Source organism: Trypanosoma melophagium (assembly GCF_022059095.1).
Source record: "Trypanosoma melophagium isolate St. Kilda chromosome Unknown ctg6segment0, whole genome shotgun sequence".
NCBI classification, from domain to species: Eukaryota; Euglenozoa; class Kinetoplastea; order Trypanosomatida; family Trypanosomatidae; genus Trypanosoma; species Trypanosoma melophagium.
The window spans coordinates 175,306-196,866 of NW_027125189.1; the positions used below are offsets into that span (position 1 = coordinate 175,306).

Consider the following 21,561-nt stretch of genomic DNA (forward strand, 5'->3'; position numbering starts at 1 on the left):
CTTTTTCTGTTTCAGTATATGTGTAGGTGATCCTTTTGTTGTTCACACCATTTGTATTATTTTGTTGTTGTTTCTTTTTTTTTTTTTGCATGTCTTTTTTTCCCCCTTTTGTGTTGTTGATGTTGTTCTTTCGTTGACAGATGTAAAAAAAACTTATGGTACTTGCACATGAAGATGTTTCAGCAGTACCTCAAAACACTGATATGGAAAATATTTTCAATATATTTTTGTCGCTAATATCTCTATTCATATATATATATGGGGAGTGGATCTACTGTAAGTGGTGGAACCATTTTTTATTTGTTTTTGATTTACTTAATTTTGATTTTTTGTAGTTGTATCCTTGTTTGAATTCTGTTTCTCTAAGAGTTTGAACGACACCTACCCTATTGAGACCACTATTAGATAGAAAACGAAGGAAATAATAAAAAAAAAGTAGCTGCCGAAGAATTTCTATACTTAAAAGGATCCCATGGGCCAATCAAAGGAGGATACAAAGGTGTTTGCCGACATTATCGCGCGTGATAGTGAATGTAAAAAGTGTTTTGAATGTGGTTCACCAAACCCACAGTGGTGTGACGTACATCATGGTATTTTCATTTGTCTTGATTGTAGCGGTGTTCACAGGAGTCTTGGAGTGCACCTCTCATTTGTGCGGAGCTCCACAATGGATGGCTGGACGAATTGGCGTCCCGAGAAGTTAAAGCAGATGCAACTCGGTGGAAATCGTCGTGCTCGCGAGTACTTTGAGCGCCACGATGTCCCTCGACTGCCCATTCAAACACGTTACGAGTCCCTCCCCGCCCTCCGTTATGCCGCCATGTTAGAAGCAGAGGCACTCGGGCAGCAATTCAACGAAGACACATGGACACCACCGGACTGGTACGATCGGCTGCGGCAACAGCAACAGCAACAGCAAGGAAGTGGTGTGATGCCGCCGAAGGCACCGCAGCAACACCGTCCAATTACTGGTATGGGGAATAGTAACAACAATGCGGGGAGTGGGGATTGGTATAATTCGCTGGCAAGTGGGTGGGCCACTTTCTCGAAGAAAACAACAGAACTTGCGGAGACGGCAAGTTCACAGGCGCGTACTCTCATCCGAGATGCCAAGGTGGACGATGTCAAAACAAAGTTGGCCTCAGGCTGGTTCACAGTAACTGACTACGCAAACCAGATATCATCTAAAATTACAACTATTGCCGCAGGCAGTGATGATGATGGTCTAAGTGGTCTCACAGCAAAGGCTAGAATGGCAGCGCAAGAGGGTGGTGTTACGGCATCAGGGGAACGTGAAACTTCTAATTCCGTAGAGCATCTTGGTACTAAAACTCCATCTCCACGTTCCACCGATGCATTCCGACGCATTGGTAATCAAAACCAGCAACAAGAAAGTTTCTGGCCAGAGTCTGAAGCACAGAAAGGAGGTGCGTCTGCAAATGCCATGCCAGCTAATAGGGCACCGTTAAAGCGGAAGGACAGTGGTGAATGGGCTTGGGATGAGTAATCAAAAATCTCCTATTTTTACCTCCTGTGGTATGAAAGAGTAAGTTTTTTTTTGATAAAAAATTTGCCAAAGAATTAAAAAGGAAGGAAAGAGAAAGAAGAAGTGAAGCAACGAGATATTGTGAAGGGTGTCTGGATAATACGGCGTGAAACAGTGATCAGAAATAATAAGGAATCCATATTTTTTTTCGGGCACACCAACACCAGATAAAAAAAAAGTTCATATACAAGTTTATACATAAAAAGGTCGTATCAGTTAACAAGAAGAAAGAGAAAAAAGAAAGAGTGTAGTGAGGGTGAGACGTTGTGGAGATTCTTTGACGGAAATAATCACCAATAAAGTAAGAAGTTTGTTTTTTCCAGATGTTGGGAGTTGCTGGTTTATATATATATATATATATATATGATCCTTTACGCTGAGGAAAGTATATATCCGTGTATCCTTGATTGCGAGGCTAATCCATATTGTCTATTTCTCCTGGATGGAGTGCTTTTTGAGATCAAAAGAGAAAAGGAAAAAAAAAAGAAGAAACCGAAACTATGTGTGAAAATTAAAAATCCTATTAAAAACTATTTTCTTTTTTTATATAATTTTTTTTTTTGTTTAACCCCCCCGAAACGCCATCATCTAGGAAAAGATAGATGGGGTCGCTGTTTAAGCTGCGAGATCACTGGTACAGCAGTTACCACGGTGAGGAGTTCAGCCACACCTCTGCGCTGGCGGTGGGTGATGCCGACAATGACGCTGCCGGTGAAAATGAGATCATTCTCGGCTCTTTCAGTGGTCTCCTGCGGGTACTGCGGCCGGCGAAGAAAGGCACCGCCCAGCCGGACGACACACTGCTGGAACGGGAGTTTGGCGAGCCAATCTTGCAAGTGGCGTGTCGGCCACTGGAGCCGGTGATGGGAGGCGCGGCTCGCAATATGTTGGCAATTTTACTCCCCAAGCGACTCGTGCTCGCCCGTGTGTTACGTGATGGGGATACAGTACATGATGAGGAAAGGGCGGGAGGTGCGTTAGGGGTCTCCTATCGGCTAAGTATGTATCATGAGGCAAGACTAAAACAAACACCATATAATTTTACCTGTGGCGCATTTGGTCGTACAGGACATGAGATGGTGTGTGTACAGTCTATGAATGGTCAACTCACTATTGTAGATCATAACATGGTTGTGCTTCACTGTTTTATACCAAGCACACAATTTTTGTTACCAGGATGTTTAGCCTATTGTCCTCAAAGAGATTATTTTATTACAAATAATTCCGCCATGAATCTTGTTTGCTATACCTTTTCAAGTCTTACAAATACTTCTGTAAAACAAGGGTTGCGAGAAAACGGTAATATTGGAAATGAAGAAGAGGAAGAAGGGGTGGTAAAGGTAAATGCTGATGATATTATCCCAATGTGGACTTTTTCTTTGGGAGAAGATGTTGTAGGTATTGAAATTTGTCGTCACACGCGTGGTCTTGATGCAGAAGATGCAGATATCGTATTATTATGTCAGTATACCCTATTTGTTCTTCGTTTAAATGGTGAACTACGTTATTCAAAACGTTTAGATGTGGAAGTTTTATGCTTAACTTCATACCCTCTCCCTAATGTGGATGTTTGCAACCTTCTCATTGGTACAGTAAGAGGATCTGTAAATGTTTATTCTGATATGTCTCTTGAGTGGAGTGCGAAAATGTCAGCAGGTGCTCCACAGTGTCTTGTTGTTTCAGAATTATTCAAGACACGCGGTCTTATTGTATCGCTTAGTACAGATGGAGTTGTGGCTGTTAATTATTTAGGTACAGACCCTGAGGAAAATCCTATACAACCATTAGAGAGTAGAGAGACAGAATACGCAGAGATGGAAAGTGAGTTACGTCGTGTACAACATGCTATTAAAAAAGCAAGTAACAATGATACCCCATCTGTAAAGAACGAAGCCCTGAAGGAGGTAAACATACGTGCCACATGGGAATCACCAACAGTAAATATAGATGGACAAGATGGTATAACTATTGCAACATTAACATTACGTAATGAGAGTCAAAGGGATATTGTAGAGGAACTGACAGTACTTGTGAAGGTAGTGGAACCGGTAAAAGTCGATGTACAACAGAGCATTCTGAAAGGTATTTCAGCTGGTGGAATTGCACAGATACCTTTTCGATTTAATGCTTCAAATGATAAGGATATGATTATACCTTCTTCTTTAGATGCATCCGCTATGGTGATATACACGAATGCAGATGGTGTAAGTTGTACAACGAATGCTACAGTACGTCTACCTTTTTCTCTTATAGCTCGACCTAGTCCACCAGTGAAAAATCCTTATTTTGTTATGCAACTTAACACAGATAAGGAAAATCCACCTTCTTTGCTAGATATTTTCTCAGATATGGCACATTCTCCTGATATTACAGACAACATATTAACTATTGTTTATGTTAATGGTGCTGATGCTACTATTTTGGTTTCAAAGAATGCGAGCCGATTTCGTTTACAAGCTTTAACTATGGAAGCTCTTTGGCTTCTTTCTGATGAACTTAAGAGAAGATTATACGATTATTATGGTCCAGAAGTGCAGCTCAGTGTTCCGGATCCTATTCCCCTAGAAAATTATTACCGTGTTATTGAGACCCATCTCTCTGTGAGGAAAGAAATGGCTGAAGCACAAGAAGCTTTATCGAATGCTGCGCAAATGTTTAGAGTAGTACAAAAACGTCTGTTAGAACTATTTCGAGAGCGTAATCCTGCACCAGTTGGTACAATGGATGTACTCTTGGAAGAAAGTTACGGTAATTTACAAAAATGCGCCGATACTGTTACTTATACTATGCCACGACTACGACAGGCATGTGCTATGTTGTCTTGCTGTTCTAGACTTGTTGTACTGATGCTTGTGATAAAATGCCAAGAAACTCTAAAAAAACAAGAAGATATTCATCTTCTTGAGTCTATCTTTACCTGTGACATCAAATCTGATAATGATATCGGTTGGGAAGAAGTTACAGATGCACTTTTGGAGCGTCTTTTAGTTGGATCCCTAAACCAGACCACTATATCAACGTCTAGTGGCAATGAGCAGCTTTCTGTTAACTTTGATGGAGGGCGTTTAAAGAAACGTATTGGTGCTCTCTTTGAAAAGATTCTTACCGGGTCATTGGTGACATTTTCATAGGTGAAAGAATATGAAACAGAAAGGGAGAAACGAAAAGAAAAAGTGATATGTGGTTTCCCCACTTATTTTATTTATTTATTTACTATTATTTATTTATTTATTTATTTATTTATTTCTGTTTTGTATCTCTTTCTTTCTGTGTATATGCGTGTTGCTGAATACTAACAACCATCATTTATTGGTGTAAATTAAGATTCCTGTATTTTTATTTCTTTACCGTATCTTTTCGACATAATATAAGATATTTTTTTCTCTTCTTTATTTTTCCTTGGTATACTATCACTATTAAGGCAGTAATGGCAAGCACCACAGTGGGTGGTCCACCGGGTTCGATAGCTGCCGTTCCGAAAACACGAAGAAAGGGAAGAAGTGGGGGAAAAAATCCCACCTCAAAAGGTGCTGTGAAATCAAGTGATACACACAATGTAGCTGTGGATTGTTTGAATTTGGAGGATGTGTATATTTCGTTGGTAACTTCTTCTTCTTCACAGAAGATGCGACATAGTCCCTTCACCACCGTTTTTTCACATCCCCCAAATGCGAGAGGTGTTATAAACAATAGTAATTTTTGTTTCATGAATGCCATTTTGCAGGGGTTAGTGTTTACACCACCGTTTGCGCAATTAGCTGTCTCAGCAACTGCTGCATCTGAGACGTGTCCTATGCTTAGTACCTTGGGCAAGTGGTTTCTCTCATACTGGACAAAACCACCAATGCAACCAATTCCACCACCACGTTTGTCTGTCATGATGAGTACATCGTCTAATTCTTCCTCAACTCCTTTAGGCTCTCGAAGGATGGATGGGAGTATGCAAGAGGATGCGCCGGAACTTATGCACCGCATACTTGAGATAATTCGATCTGAGTTATCTGTGTTGGAGCAACAGTTTAGAGAATCAGACTCGTATGAAGCTGATAGACATCCATTACATACAGAGTCTGTTGATACAAAAGGGTGGACGTTTGTAAAGGGCAAAGAGAAACTTTCAGTGCGAGAGCATTCTGAAGAGCAACGTTCCATCTTATTTGATTCTCTTTTTGGTGGAACACTGGAGAGTCATTTGAAGGGAAAGAGTAGAACAAAGAACTTTGCCTCCGTTGTTGTTGAAAGTTTTTTCGTACTACAAGTAGACGTTTGCTTCGGGGCAGATTGTAAGATTGAGGTTGCGCTAGAAAGAACACTGCAAACGGAACGTGTACATGATGACGCTCGCGAAAAGGATCTATTAAAAACAGTGAAATTACGTCAATTACCAAATCTTCTCTTTCTACAGCTGCGACGATGGGCTGTAACCGCAGAAGGGGAATATGTTAAGCTTGATAATATTGTGCGTTTCTCTAAGACGCTAGTACTACCTAAATCAACTTGTTCGGATACTACTCTAAGTAATTCAGCAAGAACGTACGACCTTGTTGCTTTTATTGCACATCGTGGACGTGCTACAGAACGTGGACACTATGTTACCTATCTTACAAATGCGGCAACCTCGGCAGAGAGGACGGAGAATGGGAATGATTTGCTAACACTTTGCAATGATGCAAAGGTAACAACCGCTACCATGCAGGAGGCGTTGGGGAGTGAAGCCGTCTATTTCCTGCTTTACCTGCGAAGACTATGATCATGTAATTTCTTTTTTAAATACAACCTTTAGCTATCTCGAGGTTTTACCAAACATTGCGATACTATTTGTCTCTTTTTTTTTTCGCTGGGCTGTTCACTCGTTTTCTTGTTGCCCCTTTATTTATTTATTTATTTATTTTTTAGAAACTTGTGAAAAGAATCTGCGAAGAAAAAGGGTCAAATAAATGGAGGAGTTTTTTTATTTTGTTTATCTAACCCCGTTTCCCTAACCATGACTTGATTGGTTCTTCAAAAAGCCACTGCGTTGGAGTTTGGCGACTCTGTTTTTGTCTTTTCTCATCCTGCCCAAATTTCGCTCTCCTCTACATGGGAGGGGGGTCCTGGCTATAGCGGGATCCTTAAAGAATCACATTTCGTAAGCCAACTACGAAGTTTTATGTCGTTTCTTTTTGTTTTTCGTTAGGTAATTGTTTGTTTTGTTATGTTTTGGTTCGGTGGTTTATGAAGACTGGAAAGGCATCATTTCAAAATGGGATTGTTGGGTACACGAAACAAAAATTCTTCTTTTCCTTTCTTTTCACTCCCTTCTTGGAGACAATGAGATAAGACCGAACCCTGAGGCACATTGTGTGTTGGTGTTTTCCGTTACGTTGTGTTTGTTCGTTACGTTTGTGCGTGTTTTCTACCTTCGTCAGTATTTATCCAATGAAAACGGAATTGTAAGTGTTTTTTTTTTTTAATATGCATTCATGTCTGTATGTCTATAAATGTGAATGTTTCTGTTTCCTTTTCAGCCTTGGAATTTTTTTTTTCCAATTTTTTTTTCTTTTGCAGTACCATAGATCTAGCACCCAGTCTTCTTTTTGTTTCCTCTTATCGCCGTTAACTCTTTTCAATGGCAGACATCCCTATTTCTCAGCCGTTATATGCTGATTTACGGGAGAAGTCGGAAGTCCGGATTGATGAGTTTGTTGCTGTGATGCGTAAAGAGTTTGACCCTCTTCCACCTATGTTGGCACGCATAAGAAAAGATAATACAACAGATTTGCCAACTATTTATAATGAGGAGCGTCTTATTGCTTATGGTTGCCTCAGGAGGCGACACTGGAACGTTGAAAAAGCTATCAAAATGTTGCACCACATGCTGGAATTCCGAGAACGATTACAGCTGGATTCCTTATTATTGTATCCAACTTCTTTATCCTTGCGAGGTTATAACGAGAAGGATTTGTGTTGTCGATTGGGATTGTCTTATCGACCACCAATGACGGATGTTCAGAAAAAAGCAGGTGCTCTTGGTAACTCGCTTCACTACGGTTTTCATTACTGGGATAAATCTGGACTTCCGGTAGTATATTGGCTTCTCGGCAAGGTTGACGAACGTGCTGCTTATCGTAAGGTGAGAGAAATGACTCCGGTAGGAAAAGACCCGAGAGATTTTGCTGTTGGTTGTGTGGCGTACGCAGTTGAAGTTGGTTGGAGTCTATGCCGTTATCAAGATCTACTGTTAGAAGAAAATGCCGTACCTGACGTTAACAAACCTGAAGGGCGCATTCAAGCCATTACAATTGTTGTTGATGCGGGTGGTATTAGTTACAAAAGCTTATGGAAACCTGCGTTATCCATGCTTCGTGATTGCCTGCGAACCCTACAAAGTGCCTATATCGATGTCTTAAATCGTGTACTACTTGTAAACTGTCCACGAATGATTAAATTTGCCTATGACGTTCTCAAGGGTGCCCTTCGTGCTGGTCTACGCAGCAAGATTGAGTTTGTCAGTCCGGCCGACACTCCCATTGCCCTCGATCGAGTGATCGGCAAAGAACGAGTGCCGCGGTTCCTCGGCGGTCTCTGCGAGTGCCCCGGCGGTTGTGTGGCGTCGTACGACCCCCGCAGTCTTCTCCACGCGGAGGAGGAGGGCGACGGCGATGTGGCCACGGAGGCCGTGCGGCTCAAAGGGGGCCGTCGCTTCGAGAAGGCCTTTGAAATGCTCCGCGGCGAGGAGGTGGTGTGGGAGTTTGTGTCCAGCGCGGGCGGCGAGGTGCGCTTCTCGGTGCTCTTTTACCCAAAAGAAGAGGGCATCTCCGTCCACCCGCAGAACAAGTGTGTGGTGATGGATAAGGAGTTGAAGCGCACCACCGCCAAGCGGCCACTCGTCAAGGAGGAAAGTCTCACAGAAGGCGAGGATCGATACGTCGCCCCGGAGGATGGTGTGCTGCAGCTCATATGGGATAACTCACACTCCCGGACACAGGAGAAGGTTATGCAGATTCGGGTCTTTAAGAATGAAGCCATGGTTGAAATACCTATAGATTGAGGACCCTTAAATGTGCCATTTTTTTTTTTTCTTTCTTTTTACCTTCTTTCTTTCTCTCCCTTTCCCTTTTGTTTCTTTATTTGTGTTTTGTCCATTATGTGCGTATTCAGACATTTCACTGTCGGTATTGTTATTTTCTCTCTATGTGCTTTAAAATTGGCTGTATTTTTCTTTTTTTCGGTTTTGGGTATTGTTTTTTTTTGGGGGGAGGAGGGGTTCTCCCTTTTTAAAAAAATTTTACCAAATATCTCGGTTCCTCGTATCTTTCTTTTTGAAGATGATTTCTGTGTGAGCATATTGTTTGTGTTGGGTTTCCTAATGTGACTATTGTTTTTATTTTATTTATTTATTTAATAATAGGGATGGGAAGGTTCTTTTTTTTCCTTCTTCAGAACAGAAAAAGAGGTCAAAGAAGAAGGAAAAAAAAAAAGAACAGGGACTAAGATAAAGCAAGTGGGAAAGACAAAATGGGATCCTTTTTTTTATATGTTTGCAATAGCAACGAGGAAGAAAGAAAAACAATTAAAAGAGTTCAATGCAAAAAAAAAAAAACACTTGCTAAAAGCAATAATAATGGAATGCAATGGTTAAACTTATGTTGACCCATTTTCGCAAATGCTATTATTTATTGAGCGAATAGGAACTTTTATTTTGGTTTGCGGTTGTATCAGGATTGTGTACCTTAAGTATTTCTGGACTGATTTGTATGCATACGCCAAATAATACTTAACAAATTATATTTCATCTTTTATTGTTTCAAACTCACCTACATACATGTGTATATATATAGTTATAACTAAAAGTTAGAAACAATCTTGTAAACACCCAAGCAGTACTCTATTGATGGCGGACAAAGTTTCAGTTTCCATCCCCGAAATGGACACTCTCTCAGAGGAGCAAGAACAAACCGTAACACTGTTTCTTAACGATATCTTCAAACAGTTTGGTGATACTTATCCTCCGCAATTCATGCGATGCCCTAACGAAGGAGATCGACGTATCCTTGCGTACAAATACCTTAAAGCTCGTCACTGGAGTACCACAAAGGCAATGGATATGGTTACCAAGACCATGGAATTCCGAGAAAAAAATAATGCTGATTCAGAAATTTTGTTTCGATGTGCCTTTCCTCTACGTGGATTTGATGAGGAAGACATTTGTCGCACATTAAATGAGCCATTCACAGAAGAAGAGAGGGCGGTTGATTTGTGCTACCTTGCTATGGTACCCTACTATAGTACTGGGTACCACTATTGGGATAAGGAAGGTCATCCTGTGTTGTATGACTTTTCAGGTCGCTGTGATGTGAAGGGACTACTTAAGTCTGCCAGTCGTGTGACACCTGTTGGTTGTCAACTCAAGGATACATTCCTTTCCTACCATTTGTATATGAATCTTGTGCAGGAGCGTCTTGTGCGGTATGCAGATGTAAAGAGTGTGGCAAAAGGAGGACGACGAATTCTTGGCACCACTGTGGTGTTGGATGCAGAAGGGCTCCACATGGGTATGATTGGATCTCAAATTATTGACATTGTACGTTCAATATTTCAGATGGATCAGGAATACTTCCCTGAAGCTTTACATCGTCTTTTTGTTATTAACTGTCCTGCCGTGGTGATGTATGCCTTTGGTTTGCTAAAAGGATCTATTGATGCGAATACACAACAAAAAGTAACCTTTTGCAGTAAAGCTCAATCACTAGAAGTCCTCAAGAAGGTCATTGATGAAGATAAAATACCGAAAATATTGGGTGGATCTTGTGAGTGTACAGATGGGTGTGTACCGGGTGTGGATTGCAGGTGTAAAGATATGAAAGAAGTTTGTGCTTCTTTACCTCTTACAGTAGATGTCTCCATTTCACCGGGAAAAGTACACGTTGTGGAATTGGAACTCCAAGGAGAAGAAGAAGGACGTTGGGAGTTTGTTTGTACAAAGGGTATTGGTGGACATCAAACAGATATTCATTTTCGCGCTTCTTTTAGGATGCAAGATATTATTGAACTACCGGAAGATGCAGGTAAAAAATCTTCCGTTTTTTTGCAAAAGTCTTTAGATGGTAAAAAGTTAAGTATCGCGGACATGTATGTTGAAAAGGAACTCAAATCAACTAAACTGGAGACTGATAATGATTGTTTTACAGCAGCCAGGCGAGGTATACTAAGACTTGTATGGGATAACCAAGCATCTTGGATCCATAGTAAGCATGTCCAATTGCGTGTTTACAGAAGGTGTACTACCTCAGGTACGATGTTAAGTCCATAATACTTTTTTTTGTTTTTGTTGTTGTTTATATATTCTTCTTTGAATAATGTAAGTGGGGATGTGTATCTGTATTTCCGTTTTACCACATATATAAGACGCATCTTTCGTTATATTGAAGAAAAATATATCAACCCAATCTCTTGAAATTGACTGTTTTTCAAATGTGAAACTGAGTATAGAGCACATAAAAGCAGTTGAATAAAAAGCTGAAGTATATCTCCTCGTTTTTTTTCTTCTGCTATTGTTGCTTCTCTCGTCTTGTGTGATCGTTTTCCTTTTTAACAAAAAATGTTTTTCCTTTGGTGGTGCGGTTTGTATAACTCTGTGTTGTCTTCGACACGGGAAATATACGTTTACTATGCAGATACATCTTTAGCTATGTGCACCGACACTGGAGATCTTTGGCATAAGTAGCGATTTAAACAACAAACGATCCTTCAGGGGAAATTAAAGGAAAGAAATTGCAATAACTCTTTTATCCTTTTTCACAAAGGCTTTAAACCCATAATATTATATATATATATGCAGAAAATGGGGTAAATTATTTGAGTTATTTTCCTTTTTTGCTTTCCCGTGAAACTGATACGAATACTCATAAAATTTTTAACGGAAATGGGTATGTATGCAAGGTATAAAAGTGTTTGTAAGTACCTCTGAGTGATTCGATTGATGTAACGGATTAGGAATAGTGCTGTTCAAAAATGAAGAAATATATATATATATATATATATATATTCAGCTACATGTTGCTTTAAGTATTTAATGCAGTACATCATTTTAATACATAGCGAGAAGTTGCTATGGTTCGTATCGGATGCTATTTTCGAGTGTGTGGGATTTTCCCATTCTTTAAGCATTTGTATGTCTTTGTTTAATACTCTTCTACTTCTTGGGGGCTTTTTCTTTTCTTTTTTGGTTTTTTACTTCTTATTTCTTCTGGGATTCTTTTTCATTTCCTCTCTCTCTCTCTCTCTTTGTCTATTCTCCTTACGTTGTTATTATTGGTATTCGTAATATAGTTCAAAAAGGGGCGTTGGTATTGAATATTTTTTTTTTCCACCGCAGTGGTAGGTGAAGAAAATCGTTAGTCATCCCCAATCCGGTAATTTTCGTTCATTTCAATAGCTGTTTTTTTTTCGCCTTTGTTTTGTTTTAGCTTGGTCTCTTTTTTTTCATTTACTTCATTCCTTTCGTTTTCTCTATATACGCTCCGTTTCAGTGCGTTACTGTGACCTTTACAAAAAAAAAAAAACATGACTAAACCAAACGAAGACGTAAATGATATTTTTCTCTTGGATGAAAGGCAGCGGCAAGAGACTCTTCATATCTCCCCCGCGGCGGATGCCCTCGTGTTGGAATTACTGCAGCGAATCGCACAATACACAAGTGACGGGGAAATAAATGAAAAGATAGGGAATAGAGAGAGAAGCCATAGTGCGCATGGCAGTAGCATCATTATTCATAATGATAATTCTAGTAATAATGATAATATTAGCAATAATAATAACAATAAAGGAAATGGTGTGGAGAGTAGAGCTGTATCCAGTGAAATGGTGGCATCGTTTGAGTATTTTCCACAATTTAAGAATTGTGTAGATGCAGATGCGAGATATATTCTAGCTCAAAAGTTTTTGATGGCCAATCGGTACAAGTTAGATGACGCGATGGAAATGGTATTGAATACAAATACCTTTAGAAAGCAGCATAAACTAGACTCTATCGTGTTATTCCCTTCGCTAATTCCACTCCGTGGTTTTACAAATGAAAAGATATGCGATGCTTTGAAACTTCCCACAGCTGATGTAGTTGTTGAAGCAAAAACTACAGTGGATGGGACTAGTGGAAGTCCTTCAGAATACTTAAATAACCACCCTATTCTTCAACCTATATTTGATTTAGTAGGAGATTATTATGCGAGCAGTATACACTATTGGGATAAGGAGGGTCGCCCTGTGATGTATGGTAGATTGCAACACGTAAAAGCAAAAGAGATGTATAGGGATTTGGAACGGATCACACCATTACGTCAACAACCGGAGAATCTTGTCCTTCTCTACCACCTGTACGGTAATGAACTTCTTGGTAAAATTGTTCAGTACTCTGACCATGTAAGGGAAGAAGAAAAGAAAATGGGTGTTATTGGTTCGGCAGATCGAATTACAACCGCTACTATTGTTATAGACTGTAATGGAATAAGAACTCGAGATTTGATGGGAAGTTCATTTAGAAAAATACTCCAAGGAATAATAAAACTTGATCAAAAGCACTATCCAGAAGTTATTCATCGATTTTTTCTAGTAAACTGCTGTGGGAGTATCTCTTTTACGCATTGGTTAATTACGTTATTTGGAATGGTCAAACAAGGATTACGACGAAAGATTATTTGTGTAAATAAGAAAAAAACGCCAGAGGTATTGGCTTCAATAATAGATAAGGATAGGATTCCTGAATTTCTTGGTGGTTTGTGTTCTTGTCCGGGTGGTTGTGTACCTTTCAATAGTATGGTGTCGGAGAAAGAATCTAGTACTATTACCACTACTAGTACTACTAGTAGTAGTACTAGTGTACCGGGTACAGTGAACACACCACAGACATTAAATGCAGAGAGTATAAGCCGGGCTGAAGGTTTGTGTCTGACACCTGCTTCTAACAATAATGAGAACTCACTGCGCTGTGATGGAACGCAGAATTTAACACTTCGCCCTCGTCAGAAACACACAGTCTCCTACAATATGGAACCATATGAAGATATCACATGGGAGTTTGCAGTAAAACGAGGGAAAGTTGGTTTTACCGCTGTCTTTATTGAGTGTTCATCAGATGGTCACACGGAGGTGCTCTCAGCCGCCACACAAGTAACAGATTCGGCTGATCATTACGTATCTAATACACACGGGGCACTCATATTAACATGGGATAACACACAATCCCTGTTTATAGGACGACAGATTCAGCTGCGCGTTTATAATTCACGACGGCTCTCTGAATCTATTTCCCCGTAAAAAAAAAAAGAAAAGAGCAGTGTCGCGGTGTGGTTTTATCCATACTTTGAAAATGAACAGAGAATATAAAACTCAAATTGATCTTTTTGTATCTTTGGGTGAATCCCAAAGCGGGGGTCCCAAAAGTAAAAATAAAAAATAAAGAATTACATAAGGTTTTCTCTCTCGTAGAAGTAAAAAATAAACTCAAAAGAATTTTTACTATTCACTTGACTCTTCACCTCCTGTGTCTTGCAAAGGGAAAAAAAACATGGCGAGGTCCCCTTTTCTTTTTCAAACCTTCAAATTTGCGGTTTCCTTTTAGTTTTTTATTTTTGCTTGAAGAGACTTTAAAGGGAAACTGCTAATGTACCAAGATGGTACTTTTTGTTCGCTCCCTTTCACTCGAGCTCTTTCCTAAATACCATATTACTTTATATTTCTATGCGAAACCACTTTTTTGCTGTTTTTTTTTTTTTTCCCCTTTAAATTGAGAAATATAAATACCCTTTGTAGCGTTTCTATCCATGGGTGTGTGTATGTATCTCTCTGCTTACGGCCTTAGTGCCGCTTGAGTCCTCGATCTCAAAGGTACTATTTCTAGACTTTTTTTTTTGCGAAACACTGCGGTATTAGAGGGAACGCGAGATGAAGCAAAGCCAAAAAAAAAGTTCTTTGAATGAAAGATAAACGGAAAGGTAAGGTTATCTATCCAGATGGGTAAGATTAAGGTCGAATAAGCGAAGTAGATATTTTTTATCAGATGTTTTTTTTTTTCCTTTTCCATTAGTTATATTCTCAAGAAACTGTCACGAGGTGGCAAGTTTAACGGTTTTTTTAAATATTTTTATACGAGTATCAGTTTGGCTACATTTCTTTTTTTTTCTCTGTTTACATGGTAATCCTGCGTTTTTTTTTATTTTTGGTATGACCTAAGAAGTGTTATAATAGCTAATCTCTAAATCCTATTTTTTTCTCTTAACTAAACACCAGAAAGTAATAATAAAAGGATAAAAGAAAAGGGAGAAGAGGGGGGTTTGGGGAGCGTCTTGGTGATCTTCTTATTGTACCTCCGCACTGTTACTTTCATAGATATAACTTTCAATAGTCTCACCAGACAAATGTTTTACAAACTGGAATTACAGAAGATTATCAAGATCCGGCCTCACTTGTTAGAGTGCACGCTGCACCGTCATCTCGCACGATATCTTCGCAATGCCGTTGAGGGTCAACCACTTCAAATGCCGCTTGTGAAGTCAAGTGATGGAGAGGTGGTGCGAGCCGACCAAGGCTCCTCTGCCGTTATTATTGCCGTGCTTGACATTCTCAACACCGAGACGCTGGAGGGACGTGTGCTGGATGATGGCAGTGTGTCGTTCCTCCTGCACTACGAGGCCATTGTGTTCAAACTCCACCGCGGGGAGGTGGTGGATCTGATGGTGGCCACAGTGGAGCGGGAGGGCTGGTGGGGGGATGTGATGGGGGTGGGGAAGATGTACATCAGCCGCGGCCAGATGGGCAGTGAGTGGGTGTACGAGAGCGACGGCGTGGAGGGGATTTGGATCACAAAGGACGGATCACGTTCGGTAAAGGCGGGGGAGATTGTTCGCGTGCGGGTGGTGGCGGAAACCCCGCAGTCGGAAGGTGTAGTGGCCATTGGTAGCATGATTGGGAAATATCTCGGACCCCTGTGAGCGAGAAAAAAACAAGCAGTTAACAAATAAACTTGTTATTTTTCTAAAGAAAGAAATTACTGCTACTACTAATGCAGTTATTATTATTGTCTTTTTCTATCTCTAGTTGTGTCGTGTACGCTTTGGTTATGGTGTTGAATGCACTGTCACTATTGCTCGAGTTTCGTTAAACTGTTTGTTCTTTTTTTTTCTATTCTCTTTATTCCTCTTTCGATATTTTTGTTCTTCGTTGGTTTTGGGAAGCTGTCAAAAAGCAATTGATATATATTTATAGAGAGAGAGCGTATCTAGTGTATTACTTTGATACGAGAGACAAATACGCATACTCTTCTCTAGAATAAGCGTTTATTTATTTATTTATTTATTTATTTATTTATTCTTATTATTATTATTATTATTATTATTATTATTATTGTCTGTGGTGTAGACATAAACTTAAACTAAAAAGGGGTGAATATAGAAAAAAAAATGGTGCCTAACGATACCAGCAGCACTACTGGTGGTGGTAATACTAATAGTGATGGAAACACCCCTGCAAAGGGATCATCCTTTAATTGGCGGCGTATTTTACTTGGGGCAACAGTAGCGGCTGTAATAGCGGCAGCATGGTGCAGTGTATATCGTGCTAATCAGCGGGAATTACACGCACGACGAAAGGAACAACGAGACAAGTTATTACTGGCAGCTTTAGGAGAAGTTCCTGGTCGTCGTTTTTCAGTCACAGATGTGAATCCTGAGGTGTTGCGGAAGAATGCTCTTCTCGAATGAGTATTTGTTTTTTGTTTTTTTTTGTTGGTGTTTGTGCGTGTGGTTTTATTATTATTATTATTATTATTATTATTATTATTATTATTATTATTTCTGGAATGCAGAAGTTCACATTAAGAGGTTTTTATTGTTGACACCCCCATTGTTCGTTGTGGTTGTGGTTGTTATTCATTCTTATCACGTGTCAGACGCAGCTATACTGACTTCTCGTTTTTCTCTATCTATTTATTTATTTCCATCTCTAGTGTAATAATTAAATGCCTTAAAGTCACTTTTTTGTTTTTGGTATTTACGTTTTTCTCTATCGTGTACATAAAATATTTTATTATTTCTTTTTCTCTTTCTTTTCCTTTTTCTCTTTCTTTTCCTTTTTCTTGTTTATTTATTGGATTTATGTGATTGATATTCTTTAGTACGTCAAGTACAACTGGTAGCTGTAGCAGTAGACGTAGTTCGGCGTGCGTGTGTGTGTGTTTGTTTGTTTGGTGAAGCTGTAAGTGGCGGGACAGTCTAACGTGGGCAAAGGCAACCCCAGCTGCAGAGGCATAGCCGTTGACGGACTGCAGGTGTTCTTTGTTTTGTCGAGTGTGAGTTTTTGTAGTTTACCATCGGTTATATATAATACACGAAAAAAGAAGTAGTAGTAGTTACTGAGGGAAAAAGAAAAAGGCACAACTTGGACAAGGGCGAGCTGCAGGAAGGCAGAGAAACAAAGGAAAAGGAAAATTAAGAGAGAAAGAAAGAAAAAAGAAAAAAAAAGCACACAAAGACACACAGACCCACACAGTTTAAGAAATTCTCTTCTGAGTGGGAAAACGAAGTAAAATATTATCTTCTGTAAAGCTCCAAAGGGCGTAAATTCCTCCCGTCATGATGTCGCTGCAGAAGACTGCAGGCCAAAACATCATGAGCAGTTGCAGTCGATTACCTTATTCACCGTGCTGGACATACAGTGATGGGGTACCGCGTATCTACGGTGACTGCAGTGCACAAGCCACATACGGCTGTGCGATTGGACATGGTGGGGATCGTGGTTCACTTGTGTACAGCATTGGCAAGGACGTACTCCCGCTTTTCAACTCTGCCCATTCCTTGGCGTTCAAGATGTACCCTATCAGCATTACTGAAAATGAGCTGGAGTTTATCCGTGTGCTGTTTTCCAGTGATGTTGCCGCCTCCTTTAATACTGGTGAGGAGTGCGGACTGTGTCGCAAAGTGCCGTATTTGGTATTACCACTGGCAATTGTTTCCATTGATGGCGTTGATCGCGGTATTCTCATGATGCAGCAGGATTATAGTTTGAAGCAGCTTCTTCTGGCCACTGGCACCAATGATACGTGTATCAGCGGAGGTGGTATCCCTATGGAAAATGATATGGACGATGAGGACACGTCTCTGCGCTCACGGCAGTCATTTGAGCCAATTCGTTCCTGCGCCGTTGTTACGGCGATTGCATTTCAATTGGTGGTGGCGATCACCGCACTAAACGAGGAGTTACCGCACGTTGTGGATGACGTACACTGCAGTGGTTTCACACACAATGATATTCATCTGGACAACATTCTCCTTGATGCCACCGCCGGCCGTGTGGGACTCTGCGACTTTGAGCTTGTCGCCCACGTCCCTGAGCGATCCCCATCACCTGTACAATTCCCATCGTCCTCACTCGCCAACGGCAACAGTCACTCTCGCTCGCACTCGATGGAATCCACTTTCTCTGTGTTGCCATCGCGACTGCACACCCGCATGGCCCCGCGCCGTTTGCCGCCGCTGAGCCGCCAGTCCCCGCACGGTTTATTCCGCCGCGGCGCCGACACGTGGGCCCTCGCCCTCGCCCTTCTTTCGCTCCTCACGGGCGTCGACCCGCTCTTCGCGGACGCGCGGCTGATGGACGACTTTGGCGGCGGCCCTTTACTGCAGCGCCACACGGACGCCGACGGCAGCGCGCCGGTGCTCGACTGGGACGCCAATATACACGATCACATTATTCGTTTGTTGTGGCGGGATGATCCAAGCGGGGCGCGGGTGCGGGAGGCGGAGCCGCTGCTGGCGCTCTGCGGGAAATGTCTCGTGAATCGACCAGGCGCCCGCGCGTGTGCGGCGGTGGAACTTCTCAACGAACCGCTCTTCTACGAGTACATTCAAACACCACGAGAGGCAGAAAACGTGCTTCGCGCGTGGATTGAAGAAAGGGCAGCCAGCACCCACTGAAATCCAACCATATATACAGATAGAAAGAGTATAGAGAGAATATATAAAGAAAAATGGAAAAGGAGAGGTGGAATGTATTCGCACGGTTCATTATGAGCGATGATGGTGGTGGGAGTCGAAAAGAAAAGAAAAATATATATATCATCTCAAATAAAATGGGAGGTGTCTGTCTTGGGAGTGATGTTAACAATAATAAGAACAGTAGTAGAAAAGTGAATAATAAGAGCAAAAGCAATTCTGATATTGGTGGTGAATATTGTTGTGTTTGAAGAGGAAAAAACAACTTCATGAGGAGTGTGTTTTGACATGCGTGAAAAAGGAAAGACTCTAAAGAGATCGAGGACAAAAAACAAAGGAAAACGAAGAGTTAAAGGGGAAATATGATTATAAGGATTAATCTCTTCATGAAACTATGTAGCTTTTTTAGTGTTTTTTTTTTTACCTTCTCCTCTAATATCTCTTTTTTTTTTTTTGCTGATGCTATGCTGGTCTATTTTTACTACTTCTGTTAGTATTTTGAAAACTGTTATTATAGCCGGCCGTTAGTGATTTTTACACGGACGCCTTTGTTGTTGTGTGTTTTTCAGCATGTATGCAGTTAAGCCTGTTTACATGTGACTCTCTATGTGTGTGTGTTTGTGTTTCATCTCCCTTTTTAGTTTATGCAGGCTATTAGCATAAAAGGAAAAAAATGAAAGCAGATGTAGTGACCAATATGAGAAATACACTCTAAGTGTGAGTTCTTGTTGGTACGAAAGAAAGTTGTGAAAAGGCAACAGAAACTAAGACAATAACTCTGGGAAAATACGATGAATGAAAGAAAAAAAAAGGTCTTGTGGTACGGCGTGTGTTGAACTCTGTATAAGCAAATAAAAAATAAGAGAACATCTTTAAACGGAAAGAAAAGCAAAAAAAAAACTGGCCATGAAAAATAGGAAAGGAAGTAATAAAAGTCTCCACGTTATCATTAGGAAGAAGAATGTGTTTCTAAAAAAAAAATATTTATATAAAAAATATGTGACAATGGAGTGATAATTTTATTCGTGTACAAAACAAGGACTACAAGTATATGTGGTGATAGTCTGTTTCTTTTTTTTTTCCTCATGTACCTTTGTGTTCCTCTTACTATCATGAGTCAGAAATAGATCGGAAGTATTTCAGAGATACTTCTTTTTTTTCCCCTTTCTTCCTTCTTTCTTTCATTTGTGTTCTCATATCAGCTGCCATTTTGTTTGGGTGTTGTGTGACGGAAGGAGAAGAGACAGAGGTCGGCATTAAGTCATCAATGAAATTGTGTGTGTGTGTGTGTGTTTTTTTTTTTAGTTCTCTTTTTTTTTTCATTTCTTTCGTTTTTTTTTTTTCTAATTCGTCTGTGTATTTGTGTTTTTTTGTTTTTCATTCTTTTTACTCTGCAGTGTGATCCCTGCGATATTGGTCGTCTCGTGTATGTTTTTTGGTTGAAACGAGTATGGAAAAGAGTTACATGAGAATTGACAGAAGCAAATCAATAGAAGGAAAAAGAATATAACAGGAGAATAGGAAAAAAAAACTAATGTAGTCTCTTTATTTTTATTTGAGAGAGAGAAAAAGTGTAGAGGAACGAAAAAAAAAAGAAGTATTGATCTGCGATCAAAGGTGAGGGGAGTGCGAAAAGAGTGACGAAAAAAAAAGGAAAGAGAGAAATATGGTATTGTTCGTGTTACATTATTCAAGGAAATTTTCCCTTGCTTTGCTTGATTTGTGTCACGTTATACCAACTTTCCGTTGAATCTATCAAAGTTTATCTAGACGTGTGTGAGCTGATACACCCTCACGCACACAGGAACATACGCATTACAGGTATATTCTCATTCAGGTATTACTTCTATCTCTTGTGCTGTTGCAGTTGTCTGTTATTGGTGTTTGATTCTTGTTCTTTAAAAGTCTCTGTGTGTGTGTGTTTTGCTTTGTTGTTGTTTTGTTATGGTATTTTGCTTCGTGGTTACGCCGTGAAAAATATTGAAAACCCATAAAATATGCACGCGTCTCTTTCTTTCTCTCTGTTCTTCTTTTTTTGTTTATATATATATATATATATATATATATATATATATATATATACAATTAGGTGGAGAGAAGATAGTGTTGCGAATGCTAGGACTCTTCTCTCGTTCTGTGTTGGCATTGCGGGCCAAGAGTACAACCGCACGAGAAAAACGTCTCAAAGATCGTATTTCTGCACAATTGGAGTTGGAGGCACAAGTGAAAGCACGTGTGGCGTGTTATCCACATCGCACACTAACACGTCCTGTCCTACAATTGCATAAAAATCAAGTAAACACACCGTTGTTTCAGTCACAACTGCTTGGTCTGAACAAGATGGCTGTGGATCTTCACTGTATATCATTTAGTGCCCCTAAAGGACATTGGGACGCTGCCGTAGTGCTTATTAAAAATCACCCTGACGAAAAAAACTTTGAGGTGTGGGTGAATCCAACAGTTCCTGACTATGATGATCGTAACTCTATCGCTCCCATGTATGGAATGTGGGAAAATTGTATTTCGTGTGGGGCGTGTAATGCGTGGGTGCTACGCCCGCAATCTATCACCTGTTGTGGATGGGATGAATACGGGAATGAAAAGACGGAAATATTAGATGGCATGCGGGCACGATGCCTCATGCATGAATTAGATCACTTGTACGGTAAAACGATTATGCATCAGGCATTGGGGCCAGAGTTTATTGTGAGTGGTATTGCTATGGGGCAGAGAGATTTATGGCCACCTAACTTTCCCTCAGCAGAAGCATACATTACAGCACCGCATCAATTTTTTGACTACGTTAAAAATATACCAATAGTTCCTCCTGGAATGGAGTGGTGGTATGCACAGAATATGCAGCAGCACTTTGACGACACTCGATTAAACAAGTAAAAAAAAACTTGTCGTGGGTCAAATTGTTGCGTTCGCACTACGAAAAGAAAAGAAAAAAAGGGGTGTTTACTATTTTTTTTTTCTGCGTGTGTGTGTGTATGTTTGTGTGGAGCACTTCTTTGTTTGTATTTGATAGTTTTAAATCTTCCTCTCTCT

The 21,561-nt window shown here is 40.2% G+C and overlaps 10 protein-coding genes across 10 annotated transcripts; all 10 read left to right on the forward strand.

Moving 5' to 3' along the window:
- Nucleotides 1–472: 472 nt before the first annotated feature.
- LSM04_006934 (Arf GTPase activating protein) lies at nt 473–1,507 on the forward strand (the record flags this gene model as incomplete). The annotated part of the gene is made up of 1 exon (XM_067332248.1): nt 473–1,507. The coding sequence occupies one exon, from the start codon at nt 473–475 to the stop codon at nt 1,505–1,507; it is 1,035 nt and encodes a 344-aa protein (XP_067187000.1).
- A 641-nt stretch (nt 1,508–2,148) lies between these two features.
- Nucleotides 2,149–4,677, forward strand: LSM04_001507 (PTHB1; the record flags this gene model as incomplete). The annotated part of the gene is made up of 1 exon (XM_067332250.1): nt 2,149–4,677. The coding sequence occupies one exon, from the start codon at nt 2,149–2,151 to the stop codon at nt 4,675–4,677; it is 2,529 nt and encodes an 842-aa protein (XP_067186765.1).
- A 296-nt stretch (nt 4,678–4,973) lies between these two features.
- Nucleotides 4,974–6,296, forward strand: LSM04_001531 (Peptidase C19; the record flags this gene model as incomplete). Its single annotated transcript, XM_067332251.1, has 1 exon — nt 4,974–6,296. The coding sequence occupies one exon, from the start codon at nt 4,974–4,976 to the stop codon at nt 6,294–6,296; it is 1,323 nt and encodes a 440-aa protein (XP_067186767.1).
- An 858-nt stretch (nt 6,297–7,154) lies between these two features.
- On the forward strand, nt 7,155–8,576 carry LSM04_001223 (CRAL-TRIO lipid binding domain; the record flags this gene model as incomplete). Its single annotated transcript, XM_067332252.1, has 1 exon — nt 7,155–8,576. One exon carries the CDS (start codon nt 7,155–7,157, stop codon nt 8,574–8,576), a length of 1,422 nt encoding a protein of 473 aa, XP_067186754.1.
- Nucleotides 8,577–9,419: 843 nt separating this feature from the next.
- On the forward strand, nt 9,420–10,838 carry LSM04_006248 (CRAL-TRIO lipid binding domain; the record flags this gene model as incomplete). The annotated part of the gene is made up of 1 exon (XM_067332253.1): nt 9,420–10,838. The coding sequence occupies one exon, from the start codon at nt 9,420–9,422 to the stop codon at nt 10,836–10,838; it is 1,419 nt and encodes a 472-aa protein (XP_067186972.1).
- A 1,253-nt stretch (nt 10,839–12,091) lies between these two features.
- Nucleotides 12,092–13,840, forward strand: LSM04_008217 (CRAL-TRIO lipid binding domain; the record flags this gene model as incomplete). The annotated part of the gene is made up of 1 exon (XM_067332254.1): nt 12,092–13,840. The coding sequence occupies one exon, from the start codon at nt 12,092–12,094 to the stop codon at nt 13,838–13,840; it is 1,749 nt and encodes a 582-aa protein (XP_067187061.1).
- A 1,100-nt stretch (nt 13,841–14,940) lies between these two features.
- LSM04_003497 (RNA polymerase Rpb7) lies at nt 14,941–15,513 on the forward strand (the record flags this gene model as incomplete). Its single annotated transcript, XM_067332255.1, has 1 exon — nt 14,941–15,513. One exon carries the CDS (start codon nt 14,941–14,943, stop codon nt 15,511–15,513), a length of 573 nt encoding a protein of 190 aa, XP_067186842.1.
- A 468-nt stretch (nt 15,514–15,981) lies between these two features.
- Nucleotides 15,982–16,281, forward strand: LSM04_008835 (uncharacterized protein; the record flags this gene model as incomplete). Its single annotated transcript, XM_067332256.1, has 1 exon — nt 15,982–16,281. The coding sequence occupies one exon, from the start codon at nt 15,982–15,984 to the stop codon at nt 16,279–16,281; it is 300 nt and encodes a 99-aa protein (XP_067187086.1).
- Nucleotides 16,282–17,151: 870 nt separating this feature from the next.
- On the forward strand, nt 17,152–18,492 carry LSM04_003118 (uncharacterized protein; the record flags this gene model as incomplete). Its single annotated transcript, XM_067332257.1, has 1 exon — nt 17,152–18,492. The coding sequence occupies one exon, from the start codon at nt 17,152–17,154 to the stop codon at nt 18,490–18,492; it is 1,341 nt and encodes a 446-aa protein (XP_067186827.1).
- Nucleotides 18,493–20,622: 2,130 nt separating this feature from the next.
- LSM04_000899 (Peptide deformylase) lies at nt 20,623–21,405 on the forward strand (the record flags this gene model as incomplete). The annotated part of the gene is made up of 1 exon (XM_067332258.1): nt 20,623–21,405. The coding sequence occupies one exon, from the start codon at nt 20,623–20,625 to the stop codon at nt 21,403–21,405; it is 783 nt and encodes a 260-aa protein (XP_067186736.1).
- Nucleotides 21,406–21,561: the final 156 nt, after the last annotated feature.